The sequence below is a fragment of the Paralichthys olivaceus genome, chromosome 15 (assembly GCF_024713975.1).
Source record: "Paralichthys olivaceus isolate ysfri-2021 chromosome 15, ASM2471397v2, whole genome shotgun sequence".
Lineage (NCBI taxonomy): Eukaryota > Metazoa > Chordata > Actinopteri > Pleuronectiformes > Paralichthyidae > Paralichthys > Paralichthys olivaceus.
The window spans coordinates 2,868,411-2,885,000 of record NC_091107.1 but is presented as its reverse complement, the minus strand read 5'-3'; the positions used below and the strand labels follow the sequence as shown (position 1 = coordinate 2,885,000).

At 43.9% G+C, this 16,590-nt stretch overlaps 1 protein-coding gene across 4 annotated transcripts in view; it reads left to right on the top strand.

Moving 5' to 3' along the window:
• Nucleotides 1-16,332, top strand: part of dbn1 (drebrin 1) — a 47,192-nt gene extending 30,860 nt beyond the window's left edge. The window contains exons 2-15 of one of the 4 annotated variants that reach the window (XM_069510367.1): nt 5,412-5,467; nt 5,568-5,683; nt 6,400-6,474; nt 7,569-7,712; nt 8,041-8,118; nt 8,356-8,507; nt 8,703-8,760; nt 9,715-9,771; nt 9,947-10,061; nt 11,032-11,145; nt 13,934-14,041; nt 14,196-14,668; nt 14,762-14,861; nt 15,075-16,332. In XM_069510367.1, the coding sequence (XP_069366468.1) occupies nt 5,412-5,467; nt 5,568-5,683; nt 6,400-6,474; nt 7,569-7,712; nt 8,041-8,118; nt 8,356-8,507; nt 8,703-8,760; nt 9,715-9,771; nt 9,947-10,061; nt 11,032-11,145; nt 13,934-14,041; nt 14,196-14,668; nt 14,762-14,861; nt 15,075-15,130 (1,702 nt within the window). In that variant the 3' untranslated portion in view covers nt 15,131-16,332. Of the gene's footprint in view, nt 1-5,411; nt 5,468-5,567; nt 5,684-6,399; nt 6,475-7,568; nt 7,713-8,040; nt 8,119-8,355; nt 8,508-8,702; nt 8,761-9,714; nt 9,772-9,946; nt 10,062-11,031; nt 11,146-13,915; nt 14,042-14,195; nt 14,669-14,761; nt 14,862-15,074 lie in introns of all 4 variants that reach the window. The other 3 variants (XM_069510366.1, XM_069510369.1, XM_069510368.1) reach the window with 3 other exon arrangements.
• Nucleotides 16,333-16,590: the final 258 nt, after the last annotated feature.

Here is a 16,590-nt window from a genome sequence, read left to right as displayed (position 1 = left end):
CTTCTTCTTTCCATCTGCTGAAGCCGTTATTAGCTGCGAGCGTGCAGGACGGCGGCAGAGACGTGTGATTGGAGGACATGTCGGTAAAGTCTGGATAAAGAGTCAGACTCGTGTTTCAGGTTGGTGCTGCAGCGTTTCTCTGGATGTGCAGCTCTCAGAGTCACAGACGATTCACAGACGATTCACAGACGATTCACTGACGATTCACTGACAATTCACAGACGATTCTCAGACGATTCTCAGAACAATTGTTTCCAGAACGAGGACAAAAGCTTCTTCTGCTCGTGATAAAACAAAATCTAATTTCAGACGCTTGTTTTATCGTCTGGTTCTCGTGTCGAGGTGATAACAATGATTCAGTCTGAGACGTGACCCCTGAGTAAACTCTGTGTGTGTGTGTGTGTGTGTGTCTGTCTGTTTGTCTTTGTGTCTGTGTGTGTGTGTGTGTATGTGTGTGTGTCTGTCTGTCTGTCTGTCTTTGTGTCTGTGTGTGTGTGTGTGTGTGTCTGTCTTTGTGTGTGTGTGTGTGTGTGTGTGTGTGTCTGTCTGTCTGTCTTTGTGTCTGTGTGTGTGTGTGTGTATCTGTCTGTCTGTCTTTGTGTCTGTGTGTGTGTGTGTGTCTGTCTGTCTTTGTGTGTGTGTGTGTGTGTGTCACTGTCTCTCTCTGTGTGTGTGTGTGTGTGTGTCTGTCTGTCTGTGTCTGTGTGTGTGTGTATCTCTGTGTGTGTGTGTATCTGTGTGTGTGTGTGTGTGTGTGTGTGTGTGTGTGTGTGTGTGTGTGTCTGTCTTTGTGTCTGTGTGTGTGTGTGTGTCTGTCTTTGTGTATTTCTCTGTGTGTGTGTGTGTGTGTGTGTGTGTGTGTGTGTGTGTGTGAACATTGTTCCAATAAATTTCAGCTTCAGTTCATTCAGACTGTAGAAGCCCGTAAACCTTCATGTTGGGACTGAACGCAGATGAAATAAAGACGGACGACTCGTGTCCTCTTCCTCCTCGTGTCCACAGACCCAGCAGGATCATATCGAGGTGTTCGATCCAGTGAGACGCTGTCACATCGTCCGTCTTCATTTACAATCTCTGGGACGAAGCCTGAGAGACACGTTGTTGGTTGTTTCTGATGTGTCGAGTGTTTTTCTAGATTGTCACAGTGTGGGCGTCGTCAGACTCTTGAGTGTGTCCGTTTCCTGGTTCGTTAAAATGCCCCTGACGTTCTCCGTCGTCTGATTCAATCCTGAAACTTTTTAAGATGAGTTAAACCTTTTTATTTAGAATAAAGAATAATTTGCTTTTATACTGAAAGGGAAACTCTTCATTCAGGATTTGTTCGTCACCAGCTTCTTCCACTTTGCTTTATTCTCAATGTTTTCTAAAATGTTGGACGTCTCCTCCTCGTTCTCGACTGAAGCCTCAGTTCTGACCCTAACCCGCCATCTTGGTTTTTTGAAACCAGAGGTAACCATATTTGGAGGAGCAGGGGGTGGAGCCTGGCTGAGAGCTGGAGGACGCTGCACGCCCACCTGCACCCATTGGACGGTACCAGCTGTCAGTCACACTGTGGTGTCCACCCCCAATATAAATGGAGCTTTATGGCGTGTTTGACTCTACATGGCTGTAACGGCTGTTTGCTGAAACATTACCCACAATCCTCCCCATGTCCGTCTGCCTCATATCTTTCACATGAAGTCACCATGAATGTTTCTCGCTCTGTAAATCAGGCTCCGTTATCCGACCACAGGAATAACAGTCAAAGACCAACACACTTAATCATCCCCCCTCCTGCTTCTCTCATTCCTGTCCCACAATGCACTCTGTCTCAGGCTTCTGTCTTCACTGCTTTCTGTCTGTATTTACACTCGCTCCGTTCTGTCCGTCTCTCTAACCGCACATATTTCTCTGTTCCCTCCGGCCGTTAGGAAACCAGGGGGGGGGGGGTGCTGTAACTCTCAGAGTCGGATTCTCATGTCGATAACAGACGTCGTCTGCGCTCGATCAAAGACTCGACAGTATTTTTACACTTTGGCCTTTTATTAACTTTCTGCTCCTGGAGTCAGATCAACATCGTCTGGTTCACATCAGGAGAACTCTTCCTGCTTCTGTCGTTTCTGTGTCAAACCACCGGCCTGCATCTGCAACAGTTTACTGACACGACTGCTGGACCGCTCACAGGAAGTTGTCAAACGGACAGTTTTTCATATAAAAGCATCGTCACGAATAGAAAATAAAACATAAAAAATAAAAACCTTAAATCCAATTTCCTGAAATTTAGAAGTAAAACTTTGACATTTCGTAAAATTAACTGTATCATGTAGTCGATAAAGTTGCATTAATAATGTGTTTTGGGCAAAAATTGCTGCCAGGAAACACAGACACACACACACAAACACACACACACACACACTCACAGTTTATCATTGTGCTGAATGTTAAATTTGTTTGCTCTGATTTTTCTTCACATCCTTGTTTTTTACAGTTTGATCTTAAATCACTTTTCGAATCGTTTTGAATTTTACAGAGTCGACCTCATGGTGCGTTCAGGTTCCTCTGTTAATCTGTCTCTTCAGCTCAGAGGAAACTGCTGACTCGTCTCTGTCTCTGTCTCTGAATGAGCCTCTGTGGTCTGTCTCTCTCTCAGTCTCTCTCTCTCTCTCTCTCCCCCCTGTCGTTTTATCGTTACTGTGACTGTATGAAGTCTGACATCAGCTCGACGCAGCCGAGCGTCTTCAGTCGGCCTCTCCCTCGTCTGCAGATCTTGAGAAGTGTGTCGACGTTTTCCATTTTCACACCAGGAAACAGTTTCTCCTTGTTTTGGTGTTTGGACTCTTTTGTCATCGCTGTGAATTAAGTCCGGCTTCGTTTCAAATGACAAATACACGATTAAACATATGAGACACCCAATTTAAACATACAGACGATAAAACTTGATTAATCTAATTAAAACAAATGAGATCAAAATAACAAATTAAGAAATGTCTTTAAATAAATCATAAAATCATCCTCTACCCTTTAGCCACATGCTAATCAAACACTGCTAATAAAAAGGTGCATGTGTGTGTGTGTGTGCGCTGCCAACCCCCCGCCCTCCTTCCTCTAACATCCCTCAGGTCACTAACTGCTGTTGTGCAGATAACGATGGGGGATGTTGCCCGGTTGCCATGGTGACCCTTCCCATGGGCTGTGTGTGTGTGTGTGTGTGTGGGGGGGGGGGTTATGTCGGTAGGGCGATGATCCTACTATCAGGAGGTGGACAAAATAACAGAAACGAATGTGTCTCAGATCCACACGTCTCAGACGGATCAATATTATATCTTCTGTCTGTCGGAGCTGCAGGTTTGTTCTGCTCCTGATCCCAGATTCTGAATCTTCTGCTTTTTAAAACATCACGTTTCTGAGTATTTATACTTTTTATTCAGTCCCGTTTTTCAATCAAACTTTGAGATCGGCTCCGTCACTCTCCTGTTGGTTTGAGCTTTTCAGATTTTCTGGTTTTCAGTTTGAAATAACTGAGACACTGTGACACACTGTCTGGTGTGTGTGTGTGTGTGTGTGTGTGTGTGTGTGAACGCTGTCATCTACATATAACAAGTGTGAATGAGGAGCTGCGTCCTGATTGGACAGACGAGGGCCGTCTCCATGTTCTGAACCTTGTGATTAGTTGATTATCTGAGTTTCAGTCCCTCATCATTTCTCCTCGTCTTTTATTCTCCTGCCGACAGCCTGTTCTTCATCGCTCCCTCCTCCTCCTCTCCTCCATTATCTCTATTCTCCTTCGTCTTCTTTCCTCGTTTCCTCTTTCTTTCCATTTCTTCCTCTGACCTCACTCGTCTTTGTCCAGCACACGTCTTCTTCATCATCATCGCCCTCCTCATCCTCTTATTCCATTTTCTCTCATCTTCCTCCTGTCTCCGTCTTTTATTCTCTTCTGTCCTCGTGTCTTTTTCACCCTTTCACACACACACACAGCTGTTTCTAGGTCACGGAGGCTTTATATGAATAATAAACAGCTGTCTGCTTTAAAGAGAATTATTTATAGAGAGTGGAGAGGGTAAGTGAGCATCACTTCTCTCTCTCTCTCTCTCTCTCAGTCCTAAACACTGCCTCTTTTCTTCTCATCCTCATTTTCTTAATTTTTCTGTCGTCTTCGTCTCCTGCTTCTATTAGTTTGTTGTGATGCTGTGACAGCTGTCACTATAATAATAGTATTAGTCGTAGTAGTAGTTATAGTGGTATTAGTGGTATTAGTAGTATTAGTGGTATTAGTAGCAGTTGTTACTCAGAGTCTACGTTGATTTCTATAATCCCCTAACCGGGGAATCAAACCACCAACTCGAGGAACGATGGCCAGTGATTTTAATATTTACCACAAACTTCAGTAACACCAAAAAATTATTTGGGATTCAGTTAGTGTGTGTGTGTGTGTGTGTGTGTGTGTGTGTGTGTGTGTGTGTGTGGGTGTGTGTGTCGGGGATTACCAGATGACCTCATGTTTCAGTCTGGCCTCCGTCTCACTCCCCACTGACCTCCTCCCTCCCTCCGTCCTGTCGTTTTCTGTCGAGTCACCCTCTTCCTCTGAAACCTCTTTTTTCTCCCTCTCTCTCCGCACCGGTCTGCGTCCTCAGTTCGACCCTCCGTTCTCAGCGTCGCTAAAATATTTTGTTCTCCAGTCATCTTCGTTACCTCTTTGGTTCTGAGCCACGTGTTGGTCGTCTCTCTCCTCGTCAGACGTTTATCTTTCGGCCGTCACAGTTTGAAACCACCTTCAGCAGCTAAATGTCAAAGTCCGTGTGAGAAAACACCAGAAGTCAAACACAAACTCCACAAAATGTCCTCTCCCCAGATATTGTCTGAAGTTCATGTTTGTTCAAAATCAAGGCTTCAAAACTGTCAACACGTCAAATTATTGGATCAAACAAACACATTGAGTTTTTCTGTTTCCTCCTGACGACACGATCGGTTTATAAAGTCCGATGTTTTAGAATATGAGGATATAAAGCTGGAGTTCACCTTCACCCATAAACCGATAAGCTGCTGCTTCCCTCGGTGCATCAATTATAATCATCCATTTTCTTTTAATACCAACATCTCTGTTGTTTCTGAATCTGTGAACAGTTTCTGCTCTGAATGTGTCTCAGAGGGTTTTTTAATATCCAGGTTATTGTGGGTCACACAGTTTAAATCTGAGCTGAACTATAATCTCTTGTCACCTTCGAGGTCAGAGGTCAATATCTGGGTTAATGCAGCGACGACACACAATGTGAGGAATTTACATCTGTTGTGTCGCACACAAAGAAACTCTTGTGTGTGTGTGTGTGTGTGTGTGGAGCTATAGTAATAATTTATTTAAAACAATTATACAACAACGATGATTAACACGAACATTGTTGTTGTCCCTCTCTCTCTGTCCCTCTCTCTCTCAGGGCCTTGTACACATACGAGGATGAGAGTAATGATTTGACACTTTCAGCATCAGGAGGTAAGTCCGGCGGTCTCCACACACATGTTGGACATAGCGTGTTGAAGGACATGCTTGTGTACATGAGATGAACTCTCTCTCTCTCTCTCTGACTCTGAAGTGGGAGGCGGCCTCCCGGAGATCACGCTGACCTTCGACAGCGGCAGAGTGATGTACGGCTTCTGCAGCCTGAAGGAGCCGACCGCCGCTCTGCCACGATACATCCTCATCAACTGGGTGAGTCGCCGGGCCGGGGGGGAGGGGAGCGCACACACACACACACACACACACACACACACTGAAGTGTCCTCAGGCTGTGAAAAGAGAATATCGGCGTCATTAGGGGTCAGAGGACGTTTTTAATTTATCCAATCACAACAGAGTGTTCATCGGGAGGAGGGTCTTAAAGAGACAGTGTTTGAGACAGAGGCTGAAAGGAGGAGCTGCAGCGACGAGGAAAGAGATGAACATTAGAGCATGAAAACATTTTACCGTCATAAAACTTATTATAAATTATTATCCACCTGAAGTTAAAACAAAGTGATTTACTTCAAAGTGAAACAAACCCGTCCTGATGACGATGACTGATGCTGCACCTCCTCTCACACACACTGTGTTGGTTCCTTTGTGCGTCTCCAGCTGAGACTCCTCACACACGATGAGTCTGCTCAGTTATTTTATTCAGAGATAATTTACCATGAATTCTGATGACGTGAGTCTCTTTCTGTCTCTAATTGCCTCTGACTGTGTTTGTATTGTGTTGCTCTGAATGAGCTGTGATTGCTGAATCGTATCCAGCTCGTCGTAACACAACTGTCTCACCGAGTGACTGCGGCTGAACAAAGACTCTAATGTGGACGAAGCCAGAGATTAAAAAAAAAACTGATAGAACTCTTGATTCTTCTTCTTCTTTGTTTTTTAATTCCCTAACAACCCGCCTCGCTCCTTCGCAGGTGGGGGAAGACGTGCCGGACGCCAGGAAGTGTGCCTGTGCCAGCCACGTCGCCACCATCGCAGAATTCTTCCAGGTCAGATCAACGCTGCTGCTCTTTATTAACTCCTTTATTTATGATGAACTTATTGAGGAGCAGTTAGATACGTTACCGCCACCTTCTGGCTGGAGTAACTTGTTACCAGGCACCGTAGACTAAAAATAAAGGTTGTTGTTTCACAGTTTATATATCGGACACCGGTACAAGATGATTTTTATTTTACTTGATCGACTCTTGTAAAATCCTGACCGACCCTCAGTGTCACTGTGTGGTCGTTCACTCTCGACATGTCGACATGTTAATGTGCTGCCATGATTTAGACGTGTTTTAAATAAGCATGATTTATTCCTGCTAATGTTCAGACACTAGTTCCCGTCCTCCACGTAATGATAGAGTCACTGACGAGGTGTCACATCATGTTTCAGTTTATTAAGTAAAACATCTGAACACTGACGTGATTCAGTTTGTTTCATCCTCAGAACATTTTGTTTTCAATTCTCTTTGGAAAATGAAGCTGCAGAGCGTTAAACCTGTAGGAGGATCAAGAGAGAGTGTGTGTGTGTGTGTGTGTGTGTGTGTGTGTGTGTGTGAGAGAGTGTGTGTGTGTGTTTCACACCTGTACTCCTGGCTGAGTGTATTTATGGATTTGTAGAGAAGATAAAAGATGAAGATCAAAGATCGAGATTTTTCTGCTAAAAGCCCAAGTGTGTGTTTGTGTGTGTGTGTGTGTGTGTGTGTGTGTGTGTGTGTGTGTGTGTGTTGAAGTGTCATTCATGGAAGTGGCAGTTCTTCAGTTCTTCCTCCCACACAGCTTCGACCCTTTAGTGTATAAACACACGCACTCATACATCCTTGTGTTTCTGTGTTCGTGGCGACCTCCTCTTCCTCTATGATTTCCCACCTTCATCCAAACATTCTACACTTGTGGATCCACACAAAGCTGTCGGACACCAGGAGTCAAGTGGACCTTGGATTTTCAGACCCTAGAAATATAGTAAAACATGTTGAAACACATGATTTGAGTGATGATCAGCAAACTTTATAATATTGATGTAATTAAATCCATCGTGAATAAAATTGTAACTGCAGTGAAATGAAATAATGAAAACAGACGTGTTCCTGTGTCTCAGGGCGTGGAGGTCATCATCAACGCCAGCAGTCTGGAAGACATCGACCCGTCGGCCATCGGGCAGCGGCTGACCAACGGGACGGCAGCGGTGGCCAGTCCGGTCCTGAGCCGCCTGAAAACCAGAGAGGATGAGCACGGAGACGTGGTGCGAACACACACACACACACACACACACACACACACACACACACACACACACACACACACACACACACACACACACACACACACACACAGCTTCTCTTTTCCACAGCAGAGACGAGCTGCAGTGACTCTATATAAAATATTATATTATATATAATATAAAAGGGACTTTAAATCACAGACTTATATAATTTTACGCTTTTCTTTTCGTGGAAACTCTTCTCATCTGTAAAAGTAATTTACACGCAGACCCTAACTCTCTCTCTCTCTGTCTCTCTCTCTGTCTCTCTCTCTGTCTCTCTCTCTCTCCATCCTTTCTGCTGATGCAGGGAACAGTTTACCAGAAAACCAACGCAGAGGTGGAGATGAAGAAAATCAATCGAGAGGAGTTTTGGGAGCAGGCCAAGGTACGTGAGGATGATGAAGAGGAGGGGGAGGAGGGAGGAAAGAGGAAAAGGATGGAAGGAAACCATGAGGGAGGAGTTTAATCCTGCAGCATTGGTCCATGTGCCCTTGGGCAAGACGCTGAACCTTTTTCCAGATGTCTGCATCGTCACAGTGTGAATGAGATGACGGACAAGCCGTCAGAACCGTATGTGTTCAGCTTCAGCTCCAGAATGTTTCATTTGTGCGTCTGTTGGCAGCGAGAGGAGGAGCTGAGGAAGGAGGAGGAGCGGAAGAGGTTGGCGGAGGAGCGTCAGCGTTTCGAGGAGGAACGGATGGAGCTGGAGAGGAAAGAGCAGGAGAACCGAGAGCAGAGGTACCGAGAGAGGGAGCGTCAGATCGAGGATCACAGGTGAGGAGCCGATGTAGAGGTCGAAGGTCAAAGCATCACAATTAATACACAAATCGTCTGCAAATAAAGATGGACGACATGACTCCTCCTCCTCCATGTTAGCAGATGGGACATGAACCATCAGCTTTTAGGTGGAGGTGTTAATAAAGTTCATGTTGATTCTTCTCTGATAAAGTTTTTCTTGTGAGAGAACAGGAAGAAGCTGCAGGAGGAGGAAGAGGCCACAGAGAGTTTGAGGAAACAGGCGAACATAGTGAGTCTCACTTCTGTGTTTAATACAATCTTCACTTTTAAATCTGTTCTGAATAACAAACACTGTGTTGTGTAGTTGTTTTGTGCGTCCGCTCAGCGTCACATCACTTCCTGTGGCGACGTCGTTTGGATCTTATCAAACTGAGAAACCAAAATAAAACCAATTTATCTGACGGTGGGGTTCAAGTTTGAAGAGAGCGATTATACTCAGTGTGTGTGTGTGTGAATTGTTGTGTCACAGCTGTTTTTATTTTGCTGGAGGATTTTAATTAGTGAGTGAGGACCAACAACTGAGGATCATCATCATTACATAATGCGAGAGGATGAAATTCTAATCTCACTGAGGAATCGTCTCCTCCGGGGGCAGGAACCAGCGAGCGGAGCGTTTCACTGAAGTTTCACTCGTCCTCAGTTGAAAGAAACAGTTTGTTTCAGATTCATTTTGAACTCGTCTGCAGCTTAAAATATCTTTTTTATCTGTCGAGGTTTTGTTATCAGATTAACAACAGACACTGAGGCTCGGACTCAGCAAAACATCTGCATCAGTGTGGATACTTTCAAATCCACTGAAGATCGTTCAGATAAAACGTGTCTGCTGCTCAGATGATGTCGGCAAAAAGAGCAAAACACTATTTGACGACAGGAAAATATGAAAGAAGCTAAAAGGAACAAAACTTAAAATGATAAACGATTCATATTAATACTGATCAACGTAAACATCAAAATATCTTTGAGAAAATGTCGTTTAAAGAAAATCTTTTGTTTCGGATCCTCGCTCCAAAACTGTTTGACCTCACCTGGGAACAGTCTATGTCGCCCCCTGCTGGTGATAATGTGTAACGACTCCTTCAGCTCTGTGCTGACTCATCACTCTGGATTTGAGATTCTTTACATCTGGTTTATTTGAATGATTTTATTCCTGTTTAGATCTTTGAGTTTATTATTTTCTGTGCAGGCGGCAGAGCCGAGCATCGAAGACCTGAACCTGGACAAGAAAGAGTCGGAGGTGGAGGTGAGTCCGAAACAAACTGTGAGTCGGAGAATAAAAGAAGCGAAATAAACCAATCACAAGACTAGATTCTGTTTTAGACAGAAGATAAAAACTGACTGGAAATGTAAAAACATGTGAAACCGTTTTATCAGCTGCACAGAAACCTGAGGTCTGTTTTCTCGGTGTTTGTCTCCAGGAGGCGAAGGCCATCATCGCCCAGCGGTCAGGAAACCCCCGAGAGTTTTTCAAGCTGAAGGAACGAGCCATGACCATCAGCGTGGACACTTCGCCCGTCTCCGTCCACAGGACCGGTAAAAACTTTAACTGTCTCTGTGGGTCATTAAAAAACGGGACTAAACACTGAACATGAGGAATAACAGGGTGTGATTGTCATTATATAGATTTATATTATAATTATAAGACTTGACGCAGCCGGTCATTACGTCCTCTTTGTTAGAAAAAGGTTGAATCTTCACAAGCTGCATTTTAAACTGAGATTCATCAAAAATAACTTTCCAGGTTCACACGTCTGAGCCGTTGTTTTCATATGAGAATCCAACGAAACGTCTTTTTCATTTAATTTCACATTTCAGAGACGTTTATTCATCACTAAAGGTTTTTTAAGATGATTTTGCTGCCGTTGAAACTCAAGAGACGATTTTTGTACGTTTGAGTTTTTATTCACTATGAATTGAATCTTGTCGATCGTTGCTCATCTTCAGTTTTTCAGTGTTTACTTCAAACACAAACTCTTTCCTCTGGGTCCCACATGTTTTAAAATCTGTTTCAGTTTCACGTCAAACTCGTAAATCACGTAGATATTTAACGAGCTCTCTCTCGGCCTGTGTCTCCTCCGTCCACCCAGTTCACCTGAAATCAGTTCAGTGGTTCTGACGATAAAAACATCGTCAGCGTCTCTTCTGGTGAAGAGAACGTTTTCTTCAGTCGACACTAACACTTCTCTTTCTCTCTCTCTCACCTCTCTCACTCATGTTTGTCTTCACCTCCTCATCCCTCTCTCTCTCACTCTCTCTCTCTCTCTCTTACTTCTTCTCCCACAATCCTCTCTGTTTTCCTTCTGGGACTAAACATCTTCTGTCCTCTGACCTTTTTCTCTCTCGTTTATTGTCCGTCTGTCTTGTCTCGTCCATCTTCCCACATCTTTTCTGTCCTGGTGCGTCGCTTTGTGTCTTTGTCATACGTGTGTGTGTGTGCATATATATGTATATATGCATGTGTGTGTGTGTGTGTGTGTGTCTTTGTTGTCCTGACCGTGTCCAGGCCGTTTGGACAGCCCGTTCTTGAAGCAGCAGCACAGTCCCTGCAGTCCTCCGCGGGGCGCCTCGCCCCTCCGCACGCCGCCACACGCACGGACGCAGCCCGCCGCTGCAGCCGGTAGGTACAGCACATAACCGATAAACCACAGAAGAAGAAGAAGAAGAGGAAATAAAAGAGGAAGGACAGACGGACGTTAGAACCCGAATCTTCTCCTCAGACATGATCGAGGACGTGATCGAGGATGAACGTTTTCCTACATGGAACAGACGTCGTCTTGTATTTCACCTTCTGATCGACACAATTCTGACATCGTCTCGTTTTTAAGATGAAGAGTTTCTGACTTTGTGTCGAGACATCGTGTTGAATTCAAACTTAAAGGCTCTCGGGTCAAATTAATAACGTTATCAAGTTATTTTTAAACACAATCATCAAGTTTGGTCCATCTGCTAACATGGAACATGATTTATACTGCAGCCAGCCACCAGGGGGCGATTGGGGAACTTTGGCTTCACTTTTGGAAGCTGTCATGTCGGCCATCTTTATTGACAGTCTGTGATTGACATTTAAAACATTTTATTAAGCGTCACTTTAAATTCTTCGTCTCAGGTTCTTATAACCGTCTTTACTAAGCAGCTCACAGGCTAACAGCTAACAGGCTAACAGCTACAGGCTAACACGTTAATTAGCTGAGGTGAATAATGAAACCATGACGCTGTTTGTTGTTTTGTGTGATCGATGTTGTGTCGTCGTCTTTTAGCTGTCGTCCGCTCCGCTGCTGATCTTCACCCACTTTTATAAATGTCTCTTCTTTTATGATGTTTAATGATTTTAAAGTGAAAATAACAACAAGTGTTTAGAGCTGAAACTAGAATCTCACCTCCGTCCTCTTCTGATCCTCAATCTCATGCTTCTGCTCCTGGACCCAAACACACACACACACACACACACACACACACACACACACACACACACACTGCTTCTCCTCCTGACGACCGACCCTCCTGTGAGTGTTTGTGCGACGGCGTCGATGTTTGTCGTCGTTTTTGTTATTTGACGTCTGTGGAGTTGATGTCGTCGTCACTGAGTTTAAAAAACAGGACGTTTTGGCTCATTAATTAATTAAACACTTTCTGCTGCAAAGAACTGAATTTAAAACTTTCCTGTGAAATGTTTCTCACACTGGAATGACAGTTTATTAATCCTGAGGCTGCTCTGCTTTGTTCTGACTCATAATCAGTGGATAAACGATGAGGAACAGAAATCACATGACTTCGGTCTTCATGCTTCTCTGAGCTACGCTCAAACAAACAGCAGAGATGAAGCTAATGAGTGAAATCGTCCAGACTCCATTAGGATCTGTGATGTGTGTTAGTGCATGTGTGTAGGTGACAGAACTAGATTCTCTGAATAAAAAACTTCTGTTTTTATTTTTACTTGTTATGAAATGATATAAAATCCATCCTTCCTTTCAGGTTATCGTCCAGATTCATGTTTTAGCTCAAATGTAATATTACATCACCTTAAATGGACATTTGGTTCATATGTAAATGTTTATTGTCTGTCTGCTCTAAAAAAAAAAAAAAAAACCTGGTTTGATCCTCAGAGTTTTCCGTCAGCAGCTGAATTAAAGAATCCACATGAGACTCTGCCTGAGCTGGATGAGATTTTATCTCACATCGTAACGATCGTTTCTATTAAAAGTGTTGTCGCCGTAGTTCTTCTTCACGTGTGGTTTATTGTGTTTAATGTTCTCTGAGGAAAATGAAATCATCTGCTGAGACGTGACCATGTTTCTTGGATCTGTGTAATTTCCTGGATGTAGTTTACGTTCCGTGGCTGTGACTCGTCCGTGATGTGTCCTCGTGTGTTGATGTAGAATTCATGACTTGAGTGTCTGAGCCTCGAAAATGTCACTGATGTAATTTACAGGAAAATCAATGACTTGACCGATGAGCAGGTTTGTATGACACGTTCAGTTTTAGCATCGGACCTCAACTTCACAACATTCTGCAACACGCTGACCTCAGTTTACGAGACCAAAGACACAGCTGCTGGAATATTATAACGTGGAAACTGGACAAATAATGTTCATTGAAGTTGTAAAGATTCGTAAAACACGAATCACTAAAACAAGTTTCACTGAAGTAAACCAGATTGTTGCTAAAGGTAAATGTTTCACAATAAAAGCCCTGTTAGAAATGGGGGGTTTGTGTCTACTGAAAGGCTTAAGGGCTTTTAATTTGAAAGTGTTATTTCTACTCAGTTAGAAAAGAAATTAAGGCCATGGCTCATATACCAGTCAGTGGATTTATAACATGTCACTGCTCTTCTATCATTTATACAATATTTAACTGAACCAAGTGTAAAGTTTTACCTTTTAAAGTTAGAACAAGAAGTTCCAGCAGATTGTTCCTGAGGCTCGTTTAGATTCTCTCTTCACACAACAGTTTTAAATTCACACACACTCTTACAGAGCGTCCGTGTGCAGCACTTTCTCTATGAGAAGATAACGTATCTTCTCCATTCTACCTCTGAGAACGGGGATCGAACCGTCGACAATGAGTCCGACAGTGTTTCAGAGTGTCAGACTCTGTGACGGTGTTGGTCGGTGATTGTTGTGATGTTTTGTGTCGATGTGTTGAAGTAACACGTGACGTGACTGGTGCTGTTAGTTACTTGAGCTAATGTCGTTTGGTTTAAAAACAACCATGAACTGATGTGGACTCATGAAAACGCAGATGTTCATGAATCACTTTGTTTCAGAAACATCTGGACTTTGTCTCATCAGTTCATCTTTGTCACTTCAACACATCTGGTTCAGGAGTTTGATGTTGTTGCCTGTTGCACGTTGACGATGTTTTGTCGTTGTTCCGCTCTCTCCCTCCAGGGGACGATGACGACGAAGCGAGCACAGAGCAAAACATGGCCGCCGGGTCGCCCATCCCGAAAATCGTCACGACAGCCATCAAAGAGGATCTGAACAGAGAGGAGGAGGATGAAAGAGACGCGTGGGGTGAGAGTCGAAGAGACGAACAAAAAAAGAAACATAGACCCACAAATATATAAAGTATAAAACGTTTTGCACCAGTGACAGATCCCTGGGGTACTCCGCAGGTGATCCTCCTGGATCCAAACACTGGATCTTATATTTTTCTTGCTGTCACCAGATTCGGTGCCAAAACAGGATCAGAAGCCGGCGGTCCAGGAGTCCCCGTCCTCTAAGCCCGTGCAGAGCGTCGCCCCGCAGGCCCGCGACTCCTCCGGCTTCTCCGTGTGGGAGTCTGGGACGGACCGACTGGTCAACCTGTGGGACAGCAGCTCCGACACTCCCACCAACCCCTCCCAGACCTCCAAGTCCTCCAACCTGGTGGACCTGATGGGCGATGACAACATCCTGCCCAGCGCCGGCGCCAGCCGACCTCAGCCCCTCCTCAGCTTCGATGAGATGATGGACGGCTCTTTCTGCTCGGGCACCGGCGCCGAGGACGACCCCTCCAGTCTGGTGGACGTGACGGGGTCCGACCAGATGACCCTCAGCTACCAGCATGCACTGCAGCATGTGACCGGGGAGGGGCAGGAGGCTGATGACGGACAGCTTCTGATGACCAATGGGGAGACGCTGCTGAAAGAAGGGACGCAGGTCGGATACGTTTAGTTTAACGCTGCTGATTCAGTCTCAGCTTTTCTGTCTTTTCATTCGTTAAAGTTTTTCTTTGTCTGTCGACTCTCGCAGGCGAGCGAAGGATACTTCAGCCAATCACAGGAGGAAGAATTTGGCCAATCAGAGGATTCCTCAGCCAAACCAGCGCCGGTCTTTTATAACAAGCCACCAGGTGAGATACTTCAAAATAAAAGAAAGTGATGTTAATGCTCAAACAAATAAATATGTTCGTCTTTATCTCTTCAGTTTTATCATCACATGTTTAAACTTCACATAAAAACTGTTTTTATTCAACAAAATATAAAATAATACAGAAGAAAACTGTTGAAACAGAAAAACAGTGAATAAAATATGAAGTTAATAAAATGTGTGCGTGTGTTTACAGAGATTGACATTACGTGCTGGGACACAGATCCCGTGGTCGATGATGACGACGACTAACCGACCAATCGGACGCCGCCCATCGGACCAAGAGGAAGTAGGAAGTGCGCTTCATGAAGAAACCGAATTTTTTCTATAAAAAAAAAAAAGAAAACACAAACAAACAAATAATAACAAGTCTTGCATCAAACTACTTGTGTATAATCTTTTAGAGAAACGAAACGGTAGCCACGGAAGACGTTTGATTTAAAGTTCAAAGGCTGAGTTCTGTTTGATTTTCTGTGTTTGTTATTTTATTTATTTGTTTTTCTTCTTTTCTTTTTTTTTTTGCGATGCAGATGTAACAGCCGGGAGCTCGGGGACGTTTGTTTTGTGTACATGAGTTATGACACGTTAACGTAGCGCACTGCTGCATATTAGAGACGATGACGGCGAGTGTGACGGCGGGCGGGCGGGCGGCCGACACACACACCAGCTCTGTAGTGCTTTAATAACACATTATAAAACTAATACAGTGGAACATTACAGCTCCTGTGTTTCTCTTCTTCACTCCCTCTTTCTGTTCTCTCCTCTTTTTCACCTCCTTCCTTCCCTCTCTCCTCCCTCCAACACTCAGCAAGTCACTTAATCTTGTATTTAGCGCTAAAAGAAACAGAAAAGAACACAGTGAAATCTTTTATTTATTCTGGTGTATCTGAAACTCCTGAATCACGTCAGACTGTGGCTCCCTGTCGACCTTTTTCACTCCTTTTGTATGATTTTACGACTGAATTCAAGATTAAATGGCTTGTAACTCCACCTCAGCTCAGTTCTTTTCTTCCTCTGCCTCCATGTTTGGAAACTTTTTTTATTCTCTCTGTAAAAGGATAAGGATGAGAAGACGACAGAGAATACAAGGGTTCTTCTGATTTAAGAAAATAAAAGCATCAGTGTTAGTGATCCTTGATGACGGAGGAGGATGAAACCTTTGTCGTGATTATTATTATAATAATAATACTAATAATCATTTATATCTTAGTTATTGTTATTATTTGCAGGGAGATGCTGATGAAAGCTTATGTTTGTAATGACGTCATATTAAAGGAGAGCTTATGTTTGTATCCTCTCGTGTGAAGCTGCTGGTTGATGTGATGAAGAAATCCTCATCATCCTCACACAGTTCACTCCTCCACCACTAGATGGCGTCACCGTATCGCCTTTACTCTGCCCTGTCACATCCTGTCCTCGTGTTTCTGTTCATAATAAATAACAGTTCAGACAAAGTGCCTCCACCACCTCATGTCTATGGTCATCAACCATGTTCTAAGCAGATTTCCCATGATGCAATTCTCACGAACATGGCCTCAGAACCGTGGCTTTGTTTGTTTTTCTGTCTCAATCTGACGTAAAGTCTGAATTCAGGATGAAAGAGTTAAAACGAGACGTCTTCATGAAGCCGGGCGTCTTTGAATCTCTCGTCCTCCATCACGCTCTCATCACGTCGACCTCAGGGTCGTTTGAATCTGATACTTGAGTCCTCG